This window comes from Salvia splendens, chromosome 18 (genome assembly GCF_004379255.2).
Source record: "Salvia splendens isolate huo1 chromosome 18, SspV2, whole genome shotgun sequence".
NCBI classification, from domain to species: domain Eukaryota; kingdom Viridiplantae; phylum Streptophyta; class Magnoliopsida; order Lamiales; family Lamiaceae; genus Salvia; species Salvia splendens.
Genome location: NC_056049.1, coordinates 10,639,253 through 10,655,268, shown reverse-complemented (window position 1 = coordinate 10,655,268; position 16,016 = coordinate 10,639,253). Strand labels below are relative to the sequence as shown.

The 16,016-nt window shown below is 39.9% G+C and overlaps 4 protein-coding genes across 4 annotated transcripts; 2 read left to right on the top strand and 2 right to left on the bottom strand.

Annotated features, from left to right (window-relative positions):
• Window positions 1–150: 150 nt before the first annotated feature.
• Window positions 151–1,953, top strand: LOC121775883. Its single transcript, XM_042172963.1, has 3 exons — window positions 151–487; window positions 651–1,003; window positions 1,130–1,953. Exons 1-3 carry the CDS (start codon window positions 433–435, stop codon window positions 1,736–1,738), a joined length of 1,017 nt encoding a protein of 338 aa, XP_042028897.1. The 5' UTR covers window positions 151–432; the 3' UTR covers window positions 1,739–1,953.
• Window positions 1,954–1,976: 23 nt separating this feature from the next.
• LOC121775885 lies at window positions 1,977–7,242 on the bottom strand. The gene is made up of 3 exons (XM_042172966.1): window positions 6,954–7,242; window positions 2,595–2,954; window positions 1,977–2,524 (listed from the first exon to the last, which is right to left on the bottom strand). The coding sequence occupies exons 2-3, from the start codon at window positions 2,928–2,930 to the stop codon at window positions 2,105–2,107; spliced, it is 756 nt and encodes a 251-aa protein (XP_042028900.1). The 5' UTR covers window positions 2,931–2,954; window positions 6,954–7,242; the 3' UTR covers window positions 1,977–2,104.
• On the top strand, window positions 2,890–4,572 carry LOC121775886 (putative B3 domain-containing protein Os03g0621600). The gene is made up of 3 exons (XM_042172967.1): window positions 2,890–3,864; window positions 3,982–4,160; window positions 4,245–4,572. The coding sequence occupies exons 1-3, from the start codon at window positions 3,585–3,587 to the stop codon at window positions 4,476–4,478; spliced, it is 693 nt and encodes a 230-aa protein (XP_042028901.1). The 5' UTR covers window positions 2,890–3,584; the 3' UTR covers window positions 4,479–4,572.
• On the bottom strand, window positions 4,693–7,478 carry LOC121775882. The gene is made up of 5 exons (XM_042172962.1): window positions 7,254–7,478; window positions 5,907–6,431; window positions 5,581–5,806; window positions 5,014–5,465; window positions 4,693–4,919 (listed from the first exon to the last, which is right to left on the bottom strand). Exons 2-5 carry the CDS (start codon window positions 6,429–6,431, stop codon window positions 4,899–4,901), a joined length of 1,224 nt encoding a protein of 407 aa, XP_042028896.1. The 5' UTR covers window positions 7,254–7,478; the 3' UTR covers window positions 4,693–4,898.
• Between the last annotated feature and the right edge of the window lie 8,538 nt (window positions 7,479–16,016).

Below are 16,016 nucleotides of genomic sequence, written 5' to 3'. Positions count from 1 at the left end.
ATTTTGGGGGTGTGTTTTAGTTTGGAAATCAAATTTATAACGCTCAGCCACGTGGCACGTCGCCTGACGTTGACTCCTTCGATGATCAAATTGAATCTATACTATACCGTTTATCCAAATAAATTGTAGTAATTCGATTATAATAAGGGCTTGTTCTGTTTGTCCAATAGGATTTAGGGTAGATAAGGAGAGGCCAGATAAATATGACACAAATTAGAAGTTGGGTTATTCATTTCAGCTGTTTGGTTTGCACTATATAAAGCACAAGTGATATATATCGTGTGTTTGGTTTGCTGTAAATCAAATACCACAATACCCAAACCTAAATTGGAGAATATATATTACAACTCTCTTCCGCCGCTCTTCCATTTCAGTGTTCCAGAATCGCCTCGCAAATTCCGCAGAAGCTATTTTCACTTTGTCCAGTTGAAGATGTCTGACTACATGCGTTCAAGGTTCACTTCCCCTGATGTGCCGAGTTCGCAAGGTACATATAGCTATCTCAGAATTGAATAAAAGAGAGTTTATTTTCGTATGGTTCAACATCATTTCGTTTGGTAATTTATTTGAAAGCACCAGTGAATTCGCATTTCGTTCTTAGATCTTGCAGTGCTTTACAGTTTTAATTGGGTGATTTTGTTGTGGTTCAGTGAATTCCCGCCTTGGACGGTCAAGGAGAGGCAACGGTGACCGAACCCGCCGAACCTGGTCATACCGTGAGGAGGAGATTCTTGTGGTTGCGCTGAAGGACCTTGTTGTCACCGGATGGAAAGCCGATAATGGATTTCGGACAGGCTACCTTGGCAGACTCGAGGAAGCCCTGAAGAAGCATTACCCCAACACTGACATCAAAGCAACTCCTCATATTAACTCGAAGCTCACTTCCTGGAAAAGATGCTACAATTCTTTGCGTGGCATCTTAAGTCGTAGCGGTGTGGGGTTCAACCTCCACGACGACTACAAGATAGATTGCGACGACGATCAGTGGTCGCAAATTGTCAAGGTACCAAATCTCGTTCTAATGGATATCATCATGTTTTCAAGTTAGTTTTAAAAATAATACTCAATATGTTTGCTTCACATTGGCAATTCTGATGGTGTGTGTTATGTTACGAATTCGTATGTACAGCAAGACCCTCATGCTCGCTACATGAGGGATAAGAGCTGGCCATTCTGGGACCATTGGCAGGTCATCTTTGGTAAGGATAGGGCTGCTGGGGGATCAGCTACTGGTTTGATGGATGCGGTCAATGGGCTTTACACTCAGGACACCGGCTCAGGCTCAAGCGATGGAGGTGAGGTTGGCAACTCTGTTGGCTCTACTGATGTGCCCACTTCTCATCCACTGAGTCAGACCAGCACTCCTCCCGATGCTCCGGTTGAAAGCTCAGGCAACACTAACCGTGAGAAAGCTGCTCGGCCTGCGGGTGGGAAAAAGAGAAAGGCTGACCATTCTATAGATGGTCTCATTGAACTGCTGGGGAAAATCAATGACGCCACCAACGTGAGGTTGGATTCTTTATCCCTCCGCATTGGTTATGAGTTCGATCTGAGCAAAGCACGGAAGGAAGTATTTGCTGAACTAGGTCGCTTGCCTGGACTGACAAGGGAGCAAAAGTTTGATGCAGGGGAGATTATTCTGGAGAAGGTGGAAAGGTTGGATTTCTTTCTTGGGATGCCGGATGATGACCGTATCGCGTTCGTGCTTCGTGTGCTTGCGAAATATGGTTCGGGATAGATGGGGGAATCTACAACGGGTGAAGGGGTGGCGTAGGTCGATGGCTTGCCTGATATAATTTATAAAGCCTATTTTCTGTCTGAAACTTTTTTTTTGGAAGCCCCTCTTCAACATTGGCTTGTTGCAATTGTCTGTAGATTATATTATTATCTATCATCTTTTGTAGGAAGGATTATGTTGCCTTAATCAGTAAACGATTTCCTAGTATTCCTTAATCAGCTGCATTTGAAGGAAAACCTTAATCAGCAAATATTGATCTCATTGATTGAATTTCCACATAGATATTCCAGCAAAACGTACACGAGATAGATCACATACACAACCTAGCTTAATAGAGTAGAAGGAAGACAAATACAACATAAAACGTCAATACTTGTGGGTGTTCGAAGAGCCACATGAACTTCCATGTGGCGAACCTAAATTGCTTGGAGGAAATTTCTTCGGCTTTGGGGGGTATTTCTTCCCGATACGCGGGTCCATATCCTCGTTATTGGACTGACTACCCACATTCGTGAACCCGTCTCCAAACAAATTGCGTTTCATCTTTGGCACTTTGGGCATGGGAGGAGAAGAGACGGACACGCTTAGCTCCACGGTCGGCGCCATTCCAACTCCATCTAATGGCTTAAACATCAGATTGAGATCCTCTACGGGCACGGTAGTGTCAGAAATATTGAATATCAGTGGTGCACTCTCCTGCTTAATATCTTGCGGTCCGAACAGCAACCTCAATCTTGGAAATTCGGGGTCCCCACAATAGTAATAAGCTGCAGCCAATTTATTTTCCTACAAGAACAACGGAGCCATGGAGTTACAATGAACAAGCTGACATAAAACAAACATTGTATCCACCTACCTTCAAAATGGGTTTCCATACTTGCTCCGGTGCCATGACCACGTTGGTGTTAGCATTCCAATACACACCGTTGGTTTTGACTACCTTGTCGAAAAGTATGTGTCTCTCTTCAAGGTTCTGAAATCTCTCGTACAATTGTGGCCATGTGAATGGCACCCCCACTTCTTTGGTGAGCACCTCCGCCACTTCTTCGAGGATGGGTATGGGGATCACGGAACCGCTCCACTTGTTCATTTCTTTGGTTTTGATTATCAAGGATAGCAGCAGTGAATCTACCTCAGCTGTCCAGCTTGATTTGTAAAAGAAAAAGCCTTGTTGAGGGATTTTTGTTCCCATTTCAAGTGAAGGAATGAAAGAAGCCAAAGTTGCTGGGTCCAAGCTTCAATTGAAGGGTCAGCTAAATATGAGTTATTTCATCACCATCCCAAGCAATTGTATGCCCGTGAATGACTAGACAAATCAGACTCGTGAGGGGCATATCTGCCATCGCAGCCTTGTTTAGAGTAGATTCCTGCATGATAATAGGAGATTCCTGCATGATTTTACAGCTCATTGTTGCTACTGTGTTGTCTTTCATATAGTGATGGGTGGAGCAGATTTATTTTGTTTGGAAAATGCTTTGTCAAATCAGCTCACGGGTAAGATGTAGCCTCCACAAAGCTATATTGAAGAGCTTATGTTGTACAAGCCCCCAAAGTATCACTCTTCGGAACCAAACTGTATTCTCTAATCACATCATGTATGCAATGGCATCAGCATCAGCTCCTCCGCCACTGCTGCCGGAGTAAGTAATTTATTGTTGTCGATTATCGAACATTTTTATTTTGCATATAACCACTAACTTTCCGGTTCCTAGGCACATTAAACCATCGTTTTGTCGGACATTGACTACACGGTCATGCTTGTACCGCATGGTAAGTTGGAAAATTCATATGTATTTTACATGCGAGGCTTGCTTTCCAAACTAACAACGACACATACTTTTTTGACATGAAGGTTATTCCTTATGAATGGATGTGCGAGCATGGAGGTAGCTTACCTAATCTCTGCAGACTCCAAATGCTCAATGGCCTTGAATGGGTGGTGGGCGTAACAAGGGATGGTCGTGAGAGCTACTTTGATCAAAACTGGAATGCATTTGTATCTGCTAATAGTCTCGGGATGAAACACGTCGTTGTTTTCAGTTACCACGGTGAAGGCGAATTCAAGGTCATGAGGTTCAATGCAAGTGGTTGTATGCCATCGACCGATATCTTCGTTCAAACTAATGGTGCATAATCTTAGAAGTGTTTCTATGCTTATTAAATGAATTTTAAATTATTTAGAATACTTTTTGATCTTATGTCCTCAACTATCTGGTTGCGATAATGTATATTTTTTATTCTAGACTTTCCAGATTGGGAGTACAATCCCAAGCGTAAGGACAAATCATACTATGAGGAATTTAGTGAATCAGAATCCACTGACGACGACGACACGGGATGTCCGGTTAGACGGGTTGAGGAGGTGCCGACCCTTCCCTCTTTTACCATTATCCTTCTTGCGTCGCAACTGGACCGGATCATGGTATTGTCCTCATTTCAATTGTGGAAGCATAAAACTTGTACATTTTCAAAAAGTAATCATATTCATTTGCAAATTCTGACGCAGTGCTTGCCTGAAATTTGGTGGAAAACCCACATTGCTGACCATAACAAAATTCAATCTGTGAATCTTTTGGTTGGTGATCATTCATGGAATGTCTACGTCAAGATTCAAAATGATAACGTGAAAATAATTCACGGTTGGAACAAATTTGTAGCAGACAACAATCTCGCCGTAGGGAGCATGTGCAAGTTCGAGTTGTTACCGGCTGAAGTCACAAAATTTCGGGTATCTTTTTAGTTATGGAACCTATGTAACTTTTAAATAATTGTACAAAGTGGACCCAAATCAGAATGTATTTCAGTATGTGGATGTTGCCTGTAGTTTAAGCGAACATATTTTTTGTTTTTGTTTTTTTTTCAGACAAATTTATATATGTTGGAGTCAAATACTCTCTAAGGCTGGCCCAAAAACAACGACTATACTAACAAAAACATAAATACTCCCACAAGGGTTCCAAGTTGAAAACATTATTAAACACAAAAAAATCAGTTCAGATTAATGACATATTAAGCTGACCAAGTTTCTAATCAGAAGGAAGGTGTACAAGTCTAATGATTACTAGAGAAAACATTTGATAAAGTTTGATAGTCCCACATGATATTGCCAAACACGAAATACATTGCTAGCAGCTATCCTTCTTGCAACTCGCATAAGCAATCACTGCATTGTGGATATGCGCTGTGACAATGGAATAAAGCAATGAATCCATTTCAGTATATGTAAGCATTGAAACATGTAAAAAAAGAACAGATTTGCATGTAGGTGTACTCACTTCAGCCCACATCGAGTTTGCCAGATCATCGCGACGCTGATTCCAAGATGACGTTGCCTCAACGTAGTCAACGTATTCACTGTCCCTATGATCTCCCTCGGCCTCAGCCCCTTGGCTCTCAGGCATGCAGTCCAAAAGGTCATCGAGTGGATCAATTGGCATCTCAGACCGAACGTAGTTATGGAGAAGGAAGCATGCTATAATTAAATTTATTTGAACTTTGAGGGGATAGAAGGAGGCACTGCGCAAAATACCCCACCGCATCTTCAGTACCGCGAATGCTCTCTCAATTACATTCCTAGCTTTGGTATGACGCATGTTGAAGAGCTCTACAGCATTTTGTGGAATTTGCGCATCAGGACCCCAATCTTGGAGGTGATACCTCACCCCCTTGTAAGGGGTTAGAAAACCTTCACTGTTCGCATATCCATTATCACACAAATAATAATTACCTAGACCAGACAAAACTCAACATCAGTTTAGTAAAAACTAACCAAATATAAATTTTCCATTTGAATTGATATATGTTGCTGAATATTGTAACTTATTCAAAGCTAGTCAATTTACCTATTGGGACTCGCAACCCATGAGGACGAGTTACGGCATCGCGAAGCACTCGAGCATCGCCAGCTGATCCCTCCCAGCCGGGTAATATGTATGTGAAACGCATGTGCCTGTCGCAAGCGGCCAAAGTGTTGGTTGTTATCTGACCCTTCCTATTCCTAAACCGTGGTTTGTCCTCGTTTGGTACTAAAACGTCAATGTAGGTGCCATCAAGAGCACCAAGACACCCCTGTATGCACAAGAAGTAGCCACACACTCACGTAGTGAAATGCTGAATATATAGTTTATTCCAAAAAGAATAGTCTTCGCTACTAAAATATAAAACATACCTGAAAACATTTCCATCGCCAATCTACACAATCTTCGCGAATAGGCTCGGGTTTGACCAAGAACAAGGAATGCAACTTTAATACTGCTGCAAGGACCTCATGAACGTAGAATGAAACTGTGTTCCCTGATCGCCAATGATCAAATCGAACAACACGGTTTTTCTTGTGATGTGCTATGACACCTAGAAAAATGGCGACTTGCTCTTCTATCCCTACGAACCGCCGGACGCGTAACATTCCCAACTCTGTAAACAATGAACACAACCTTCCAAACGTATTCCGGTCCATCCTACAATTAACTAAACAATCTGTGTCAGTTACCCCAACGAGTCTGTTTAAACGTTGAATCTGCATCGGTACTCGATTCAGAATGTCGTAAGCCAACGCAAATTCAGCTCGCCTCCTTTTCTTCGAAACTTTGCTAAAAATCATGTGCAGTATACAAATTCGCGCCACGGTTTGAGTCCAAATTATGTCCTCAATTATTTGCCTCACATAAGCATTTTGCTTCTTATGTTCCCTCATCTGTGCATAGATATACAAATAAGTTTCAATTCCAACTAATCTTTCATCATTCAAATAAAGGAAGCTTAAACTATTCAACTACCCTTTCATTATTCAAATAATAACCACAAAGCTGTGAATTCTCTACATCACAATTAGCACGATGCAACATCAATATTAATTTTTTTCACACAACAAGTTGCTGAAATACTGGTATATTTCTCACACTATATTTTGAATCGATTGGATTCAACATTACAAATTCAAAGTAAGCAATTGGATGAGAAAAAATTAAACTATGCACCATTGCAGTGGAAAACTTCAAAATTCCCATTTTTCTCACTGAGTTCAACCAAAATTCAGCATCTTTAATTCTTTATCATTAAACCAGACATCTTAATTAACATCTATTACGCGGTTTCATTTGCATTCAAAAACCCCAAATCACACGTCGAGACGCACAAAACGAATCAGCCACGTAATTCTACAATCCATATAACCTATAACACCGGATTGCATTCGAAAACGGCCAAATGAATTAATAAATTCGTTTGCTACATTAACTGAAAGGCAGATTCCCCACAATACGATCTAGGGTTTTTTAGCCTCCAAAAAAATTCAAATTCAAATGAATTAATCAATTCAATTGTAAACTTGGGTTGGATTCAAAATTACAAATTCAAATTATTCAATTAGAAAGGGAGATTCCATGGGTTTTGTAGATTTCGAAAAAAAAATAGGGAATGAACCGGTAGGAGGATTAATTCAAAATTACAAATTCGAATTGGGTTTGTAGCCTTCGAAAAAATTAATCAATGCAAACAAAACAAAGAACAGACTCACCTGAAATCTCTCGTTGCGGTGAGTGTCGCTTCTCTTCTGCACAGATTTGTTCAAAGGGCTTGTGTTGGTTTGGGAATGTTATGCTACGATTCCCCCAATTTTCTATGCATGTTCAAAGCAAATGTTATTGGTTTACCTCAAACCCTGATTAGAGCCTAATATGTATCGTAGGGCCAGACCCCGATACACTAACGCCATTATATGGCCAAAAAGAAACGGGCCAAAGCCCATTTGTAGGGCTGTGCATTTATGGTGTATGTCAAATAGAACACATGATAGGCACAGATACATAATTTAAATGACCTCTATATGACAAACAGAACAAGCCCTAAGTGTCATATACAAAGGAGTTACAAAAAACATTGTCACGGTACAATCTTGAAATAGGATATTTTTATGGAAAATTTTCCTGTCTTGTGCCAACATTACTAAATAATTAATTATAAATTGTTACATACAATTAATGATATTAATGATTCTGTGGTGTCATTAAATATTTGGTAGTTGAATAACAACTTAATACTCCCTCCGTCCGCTAATAGAAGTTTTGTTTTGCCATTTTGGTCCGATCGTAAATAGGACTTCCGGTTCATAATTACTATAAATGGTAAAGAGACTTTATTCTACTAACTCATTCCATTCTTATATCATCTAAAACTAATATATACAAGTGAGACTCATATTATATTAACTTTCTTCACCCATTTTTTTAAATAGCATTTTTTAAAATTTGTGCCAAAAAAAATAAGATTTCTATTTGCAAACGGATGAAGTATACTACAATATGAGTAGTTGAACACCGCGTAATATTAGTAGTGATAAAAATATATGATTGACACATCGTCATTTTGGGATGCTTAATAAGAATGTTAATCATACACTTCATCTATCCCATGTTACTTGAGGCGTTTCATTTCGATACGAGATTTAAGAAAATTGTGTTTAGTGAGTTAAATAAAGTAGATTGAGAATAAAGTAAGAGTAAAAGAATAAAGTATGTGAGATTAGATGTTTTGTTTTTAGCTAAAAAAATGACTCAAGTAATTTGGGACAATCTAAAATGAAATACGACTCAAGTAAATTGGGAGGGGGAAATATATTATAAACTATTGACATTTGAGTTCACAATTTCAGACAATAATTATCATGTACTTGGTTGAGTCAGGGTCTTTTATAATACAATTCCCAAATAGTACTAAAAATTATCGTTAAAATACAATTAAGCTCCTTATTGGTTGTACATAGTACCTCACAGACACAGTTGGCATACATCATTAATTGTATAGATTTACATCCTCCATACGTTCGATCTAGTACTATTTAAAAAAATCAATAGAATATTGTTCTGTTTTTATATATTTATTTATAAATTATAATAAAAATATAAATGAAATGAGTAAGTAAAATACGAAGTCGTCGAATTAGTAAAAATAATAAAAAGTGGAGTAAATATAAGTGTTGGCGAAAGAAACGATAACAAAACTACTTACAAGTAATTAAGGATAGAGAAAGTAATATATACACTAATCTTTTCTAATTTTTTTATAAGTTGTAGCATTAATTTCCAATCTTAGTTATATTTCTCTCAATTTAACTTGTTCACTCGATGGAAGATAAAATGGATTGATATATGCTTGGTTGGGGTTTTCCTCTATAACTACATGGATTAGTTGTTTGAAAGGATAAATGTGGAATTTCACATGAGATGAAGTGTAATTTTAAAATTTTAAAATGCAATGTTAAAACTCTTCTCGTGAAATAAAAACTCATTTAGAGTTATGGCGGATTTTTTAAAAAAAGTGAAAGAATATGGATGGTTATGATTTGAAAAATATTTAAGGAACATATTGAACATCTCAAATAAATGTAAATGCAAAATTCGAAATTTTTAATCTTTGGCTAAACACATAATGTGCGCGTCTTTATTCTCATTGCTTGTGACATTAATTGAATGTTAGTGACATTAAATATGGTGATTATAAATTACGTTTTCCAACCCAAATTAAACCTAAATATTTGAACTAAAAATATCCAATGGCCATATTTATGTGAGGATTTGTAGATTGTGTGGATAATCAGACGCGACCTCGTCTTTTTAAACAGTACTAGTAATTTTTTCGTACTAGAACAACACTTCTGATATAGTCATTTAATTTATAACAATAGTAACTAGTAATTCAAAATCATTTAAAACATACTAACTTAAATAAAAGCATGAAAAAAAGATTTTTTATTTCTTTTATACATTCTAAAAACACAAACCACAGCAACTTTACTACTTTAATAAAATTTGAATCTCAAATTATGAAATAAGTAAGAAGCATAGTCATAAACATTATCATAAACCCTCATAAACGTTATCATAAACCAACAATAATAATGACACGCGCGTATTTAAATTTCTATTGGTTTAACCATCAACATAAACAAAAAAAATGCGTAAATAATTAATGAGCTATTGGATCTGTTGACCACATAATGAGTTTATAAAATAATTGACCTACAATCCACTGATACTAATTTCGCTAATTTTCACTTACTTAAACAATTTTTCTCTTTTTTTTTACTTTACAAATTTTGTGTAATAGCCGAGACTTAGGTTTCTCGGGAGTTATGAAATAAAATACTAGAACTTTTATTGACAAATGAAAGAGTATTTTTATTTCTTGAAAAAGGGTACAATTACAATTTTCAGAAACCTCAAACTAAATTACAATCTTTGACAATGAAAATAAAAGTCGAGCTACACTACTACATTTAGAAATCCCTAAGGGCTACTTTGGCCTTCGTCATCGGGCCGTCTCGGCCCCAGATTTTTCAAACGAGCCGGGAGGGCGAGACCACGAGGGAAGACAGCCTCGTTGGCCAGTCGCAACTCCTGCCAAAGCACACGAAAGAGAACTAGTTGCATGAATAGAGACTGTTGGTGGATTGTGATAGCTCGGCACCAAGCTCAACAGTTCGCCACCAAGCTCGGCAGTTCGGCAGGGAGCTCAGCAGTTCGGTACCAAGCTCGGCAGTTCGGCACCAAGCTCGGCAACTCCGTGATCTGGAGAGAAAGATCAAAACATGAAGAAGAGCTCGGCTGTTATGACAACTCGTTTCAACAGCCGTTAGATCTCCTCAATTGTTTACAGAGACAACAAGAGAAGTGTATTAAGAAAGGGAAGGGGAAACAATACCTTTCAGAAAGGTGAGTGAGTGTTGGACCGAAAGAGGCAAACTCCAGCCAGCAGGCTCCCCTCCAGCTAATACTCTGCAAAGCTGCGGGTAACAGCCCTTGCTTCCCCTACCCAAACCGGTTATAGTCCGGAAATCAGCCCCCACAATGCCACCTCTAGTGTGCACCTGCAAAAGAAGACAAAATTCATGAATGAATCAGAGTACAAGGCAGCACAAAACACCAAAATCAGTTAAAGGATGCTGCAAGGTCAGCCAACACTCAGCCTCTGCAGCTTTCAGTTACAAGATATGTGTTTATATACACATTCTAAGCCCCTCGGTTACTATACCACACCACCACACCTTCCACTTAGTAGCAAAGTAACAAGCTAAAGAGAGGGAGGGAGAACCGAGAGAAAGCGGGAGGAATCGAGCAAGAGTAAGAGCAGCCTCACTCAGCAATCACAAGAGGTAAATCCTCCAAACCATACTAGCATCATGTAGTACACAGTAGATAGCCAAGAATGAGAACTTAGGAACACATGAGCTCAAGAACATAGGAGTATGCCTTAGAACCCCACATCAGAACATAATCAGTAACATAGAAACGGCTACCACTGGCTCAACCCCTCCATGAAATCAAATCAATCATAGCAGAATGTAAGAAAATCCCCTAATGCTCAAGTCACAGTATCTTTTTCGCAAGCTTCACTTAACAACACTAGAAAGATTTAAACAAGAAACTTAGCTTTGGAGGGAGAATGGCTCTGGCCGAGGTGCCGTGCTGCCAGAGGCGGAAACGCTAGACGAGAGGCAGCGACCCGACGGCGGGGTGTCAAGAGCGGTGGCGAGCCGAGACAGCAGGCGATCCCGGCGTGCAGTAACGGTAACGGACCCTACCGTGTTCAGCCTAACCCCTGCGAACAGCGACGGCGTAAGCCTCGCGAAGCTGGATGCCTCCCCACTGGCCCTCGACGGTGGCGGCTCGACGAGCTCGCGGGAAGGGGGGACAACACCGACGAGGGACTGCTGCCTCGACGCGACGGAGGGTGAATCGATGGTGATCCCGCCGAGGAAACGGAGGAGCGCGGAGGGTCGCCACTTCCCTTCACTGGCGAGAACGAGACGGAGCCGATGGATGGGAGCACGGCAAGACTCGCCGTGGTTGGAAGGGACCGACGCGGCGAGGATATTCCCAAATCAGGGAGAGAGTTCGCCCTTGCAGGGATGAGCGAGGGTGAGACAACGCGTCGCGCGTCATCGGACCTCCGCCGGAGCTGGAGCTTCGCGGAGGGAGCGGACGTCGAAGAAACTAGGGCTTTCTCAATGTGGGGTTTTAATTTCGGAGAAAGGAGGAAATGAAGAATGGGGAAAAGCCGATGGAATCGGCTGATTGAGGAAGGGAGTATGTTTTCTTTTGGGCCTCTTTTAGAAAAGAATAAAAGAAAAGAGAAGTGGGCCGAAGGATACTTTCTGGGCCAGATTATTTCTAACTGGGCCTGAGAAATTATTTAGTAGGACCATTATTTTGGGTTGGAGCCATTATCTTAAGATTATTTCCAAGAGTTAATGGAATTAATTCCCTAAGCCACGGAAGAGTAGAAATATTAAACCGTGTAGAATAGCTTTTGATAAAATTTAAAGCGGGCTTTAATAGTCACAAAAAGTATTTTTAAAAATACTTAAGGATAATCCGGGAATATATATTATACCCAAACAGATCAGTCGGTTTCGGAACAAATTAAATCGCCGATTTAATTAAAGATTTTAGATCTCTAATATTTAGAAAGAAAGAGATAAAATAAAAGATCACGCTTAGGCATGCATTCATGCAAGATCAAAGATTACTTAAAGCCTAATTTAAGTATATTATTTTTTGAAAAGGGACGTCGTCGCTCGACGAGTAAATCTCAAGTCAGACAGTGCCCGTTTGAAAGAGTTAAGCAAACGAGGTGGGCTTTTCTATCCTACATTATGTGTGGGCTTTCTTTTTCAGAATTTATGTGAAAAGCATGATTATTTGAATGAGTTGTCATGCCATGTTTTATTTTGTGGTTGCCTATCTGGTAAATCGAATTCGGGTCCCAGTAGGTCAGTAAATCCTACTCGGACTAGTGTACACGTAGGGACCGTGAGCTAGCGCCATGTTGGCCGGTCCGTGGGTCGTGAGCTAGCGCCAGGTTGGCCGGCCCAGTGGTCGTGGAATGTGGCCACATTCCCGACTCACGCAGCTGATATGGCATATCATCAGAAGTTTAAATGACTGCAGTCTATTTTCAGAAAGAAATAACAGATTTTAGTGACCGGGTTAGATTTTCAGTAAAACCCCGCGTTCACTCAGCTTGGCTGACAACTAAAAGAAAACAGTTTTCGGCATAAGCCCACTGAGTGCATCAAGTACTCAGCCCTGCATATTGTTTTTCCTTAATGTGCAGGTTGATCGTTGTCGAAGCCGAGGAGGTGTTGGGACAGAAGGCCAAATAAGTAGGAAGGTAGTGGGTGTAGTATGTCTTCATACATATTACATCTGTCTTGGTACTCTTCCGTTGCGCAAATTCAGAACATTCATTTAACAAAGACAATTTCTCATAACTACTCTGATTCAGCATGATTTGTACCCTCAACACACTTCAGACAATGTTTCTTTTGATTTAAGCATCTTATGATGAGTTGAGACAGTTTCAGTATGTTTTAGTCGCGGTAAAGCTACACTTTCTTTGACTAGGGAGATGTGGTCGCGACAGAGTGGTATCAGAGCCCTTTTCTTTCGCTCTGACCCAAGAACCTTCCTTCTAAGCCTCAGTCCAGAAAAGATAGTACTAGGCTAGAAAGTGAACAGAATGTTAAGTACAAGATCCCAACACCTCAGCTCGACACGATCAACTGCAGCAGAAACAGGGGTCGACGCCCGCTCGTCCAGAAAAGAAAATTTTAAAGAAAGAAAATGAAAATTTTGAGATTTTTAGAAAAAGGAAAGAATTTTCACAGCCCTTTATGGGAACGAAAATGTTTAATTGAGATTGTTGCAAGATGCAACGTGATAGCTGATACTTTGCATGTGATATGCTTAAAGTATCTGTGACTTATGAGCTTGACATGAATGTATAAGTGTCATGTGGACTATATATGCGAACCTAGAGTGCTTTAGAGAAGTACCTTAGGTGGGACATATAGAGCCAAGTACAAGTAGAACGAGAATTTTTACCGCCTTCCAGGGTGATGAGACCAATTAACACCCATCAGTTTGGGTAAGCTTCTAATTTCAAGGAATTATGAGAAAGAAAAGACGAACCAGAAAGTACTATTGTACTACTTATAGACAGCAATTAAAAGAAGTCCATTCCTTTAAGCACACAGATAGTATACATATATATATGTATACTAGACGATGAACCAAGAAGTTCCCAATGTCTTTACAAAGACCAAGTTATAACGAAAATAGTTTACCTTCCAGCTTGTTCGGGAGATGCATCCCTACACGGAAAGAGATCGTACCCGCGATCTAGTAAAGTGATCTAATGTGGCGTAACAAGCCCAAGTGGCTACGTGATCCAGAAGCGATACTTATAGCGTGCTACGAAGCACGATGGAGAATGTGATGTTTTACCAGAATCGGCGTTCTAAGTTATCAAGAACGATATGAAAGTATGACCTCCAGCTGCAGTTATCAGTTTAATAGCACGAGAAACCCCATCTTGAAATGTATGGTTTCCTAGAACGCGTTTATCATGTCAGAACTCCACAAGAACAAACAAAGAAGTGTCACATAACTAGAACCGATGAATATAATCAATAGTACTTACTTGGATCCCAGTGAAATTCTTTCTAAGAGTCCTCCCAAGAGCACGGTACCCCCGTCTATTCAGACTTTAGTTTGACTCACAAGTAACATGCCAGTATTCATTTCTCTATGCGAGGTTTGACTCACTTCCAGCTTATGGACTGCAGTCCTTTTTGACTCATCGTACATAAAGAGTAAAGTTTTGACTGTTTAAGCTCCAGTCGTAAACCCTAAATTCTACAGTTGTTCATATCCATGATCTTCGGAATGAGCGTATTCCTCAGACATTCTTTGAACCTCCGGGACAACGATGTCCTGTCGGCTATTAAGACCTTTGATTGACTCACGTTCTGCAAGTAGTACGCCACTTTCATTCTCTTCAGGAAAGCGGCGACTCAGTTTCAGTTCCCAAATTTTGGATACCTTTATGTTTCAAGCATCGTTATTTGTTGTTGTCTCCTTTGAGCCACAATATTGGAGATTTATATCTCGATTTCTTGGACCTATGCAATGAAATTTCATTCTTACGATGCTTACGTTGTGATCCCCAGAGTGATCAAGACAGTTAAACATTTTCCTCAGGGAATTTCATGTGGTGCTGGAACTTTTTACCTCCCTATTTTGAGATCCTACAAAGGTGAAATTTTTCGACCTCGATTCCAGTACATGTATTATTCCTAGTCTCGGAATTTTTCTGCAGCTCAAAGTTAAGGCAAGCATATTGCACCTTTCCCTAACAAGCTTGCCCTAGCTGATTTTTTTTGAATAGTTCATTTCAGTGCATTGCCTTAATGAACCTATGAAATCATTGATGTGATTTTGTTATTCCATATCAAGATGCCTTTGAAACATGATCAATGTTCCTTCATTGCAATCGCCTACGTTTATAAATTTTCGTGGTTGATCATCTTAGGCGATGACATGTTTGAACCACTGTCCTTGATGCCCAGATCCTTTCAGTTTCATTGGACAACTGTATTGTCCTAGTTTGCAGCTTACTATGGGAATTTACAGTTAATTCATTTCCATCCAGTTTTCATGACCTATCTCATGATTATTTCTAGCTCCCACCAGGGGTGAGCCTCAGCTTCTATGAGTTTGCCTGGAACCAGTTGAACTACGTAGTTCTTTGAATGAACTCAATACTTACCTTCAAGGTCGATTATCGACAAAAATTCATATAAGTTGAACAAGAGATGTTATTCTAGTCCAGTTGGGTATTCAGTAGCCCTTCAAACTTTCAGTCATACTCTCTTGTGTGAATAATAATCCAAGTTAAGACTATTAGATTAATCATCGAGTTATTGATACGAGGCTAGCAGAAAAAGGCATGGTCTCAGTTTCTTTCAGATACGCATAATAAATACGTCCCCATGGAGACACGTGCAGGAAATGATGCACCAACCAGAAGCGTCGCATAACCGACAGCAAAGCGTTAAATACTTCGAATCTACGTACCGCTTGTGACCAGCAGGTGGAAGATCGAATATTTTGTTGTATAGAGAAGCAACTAGCCTTGAGTAGAGAAATATCAAGGAATATTTGTGGATTAAATGATGTCCGAAGACGTAAAAGACCTATATGGTAGTTTGAACGATCAAAATGCTTACTCCGAGTAAGATAAGTAAGCCACAAGAACAAAGACTCAATCATGGGCATGTAATGAAAGCCATGGAGAAAGTACGAGTGTATTCGTAGTTTATGTTTGACGGAACAAATCCCATCAGCAAAAGGGATTCGTCTGTGAGGTGGCCAGGAAAAGCTAAAGCTGGAGAGACATTCGGGAAAGAGGAACGCGTGATAGCATCGCTACCCTCACC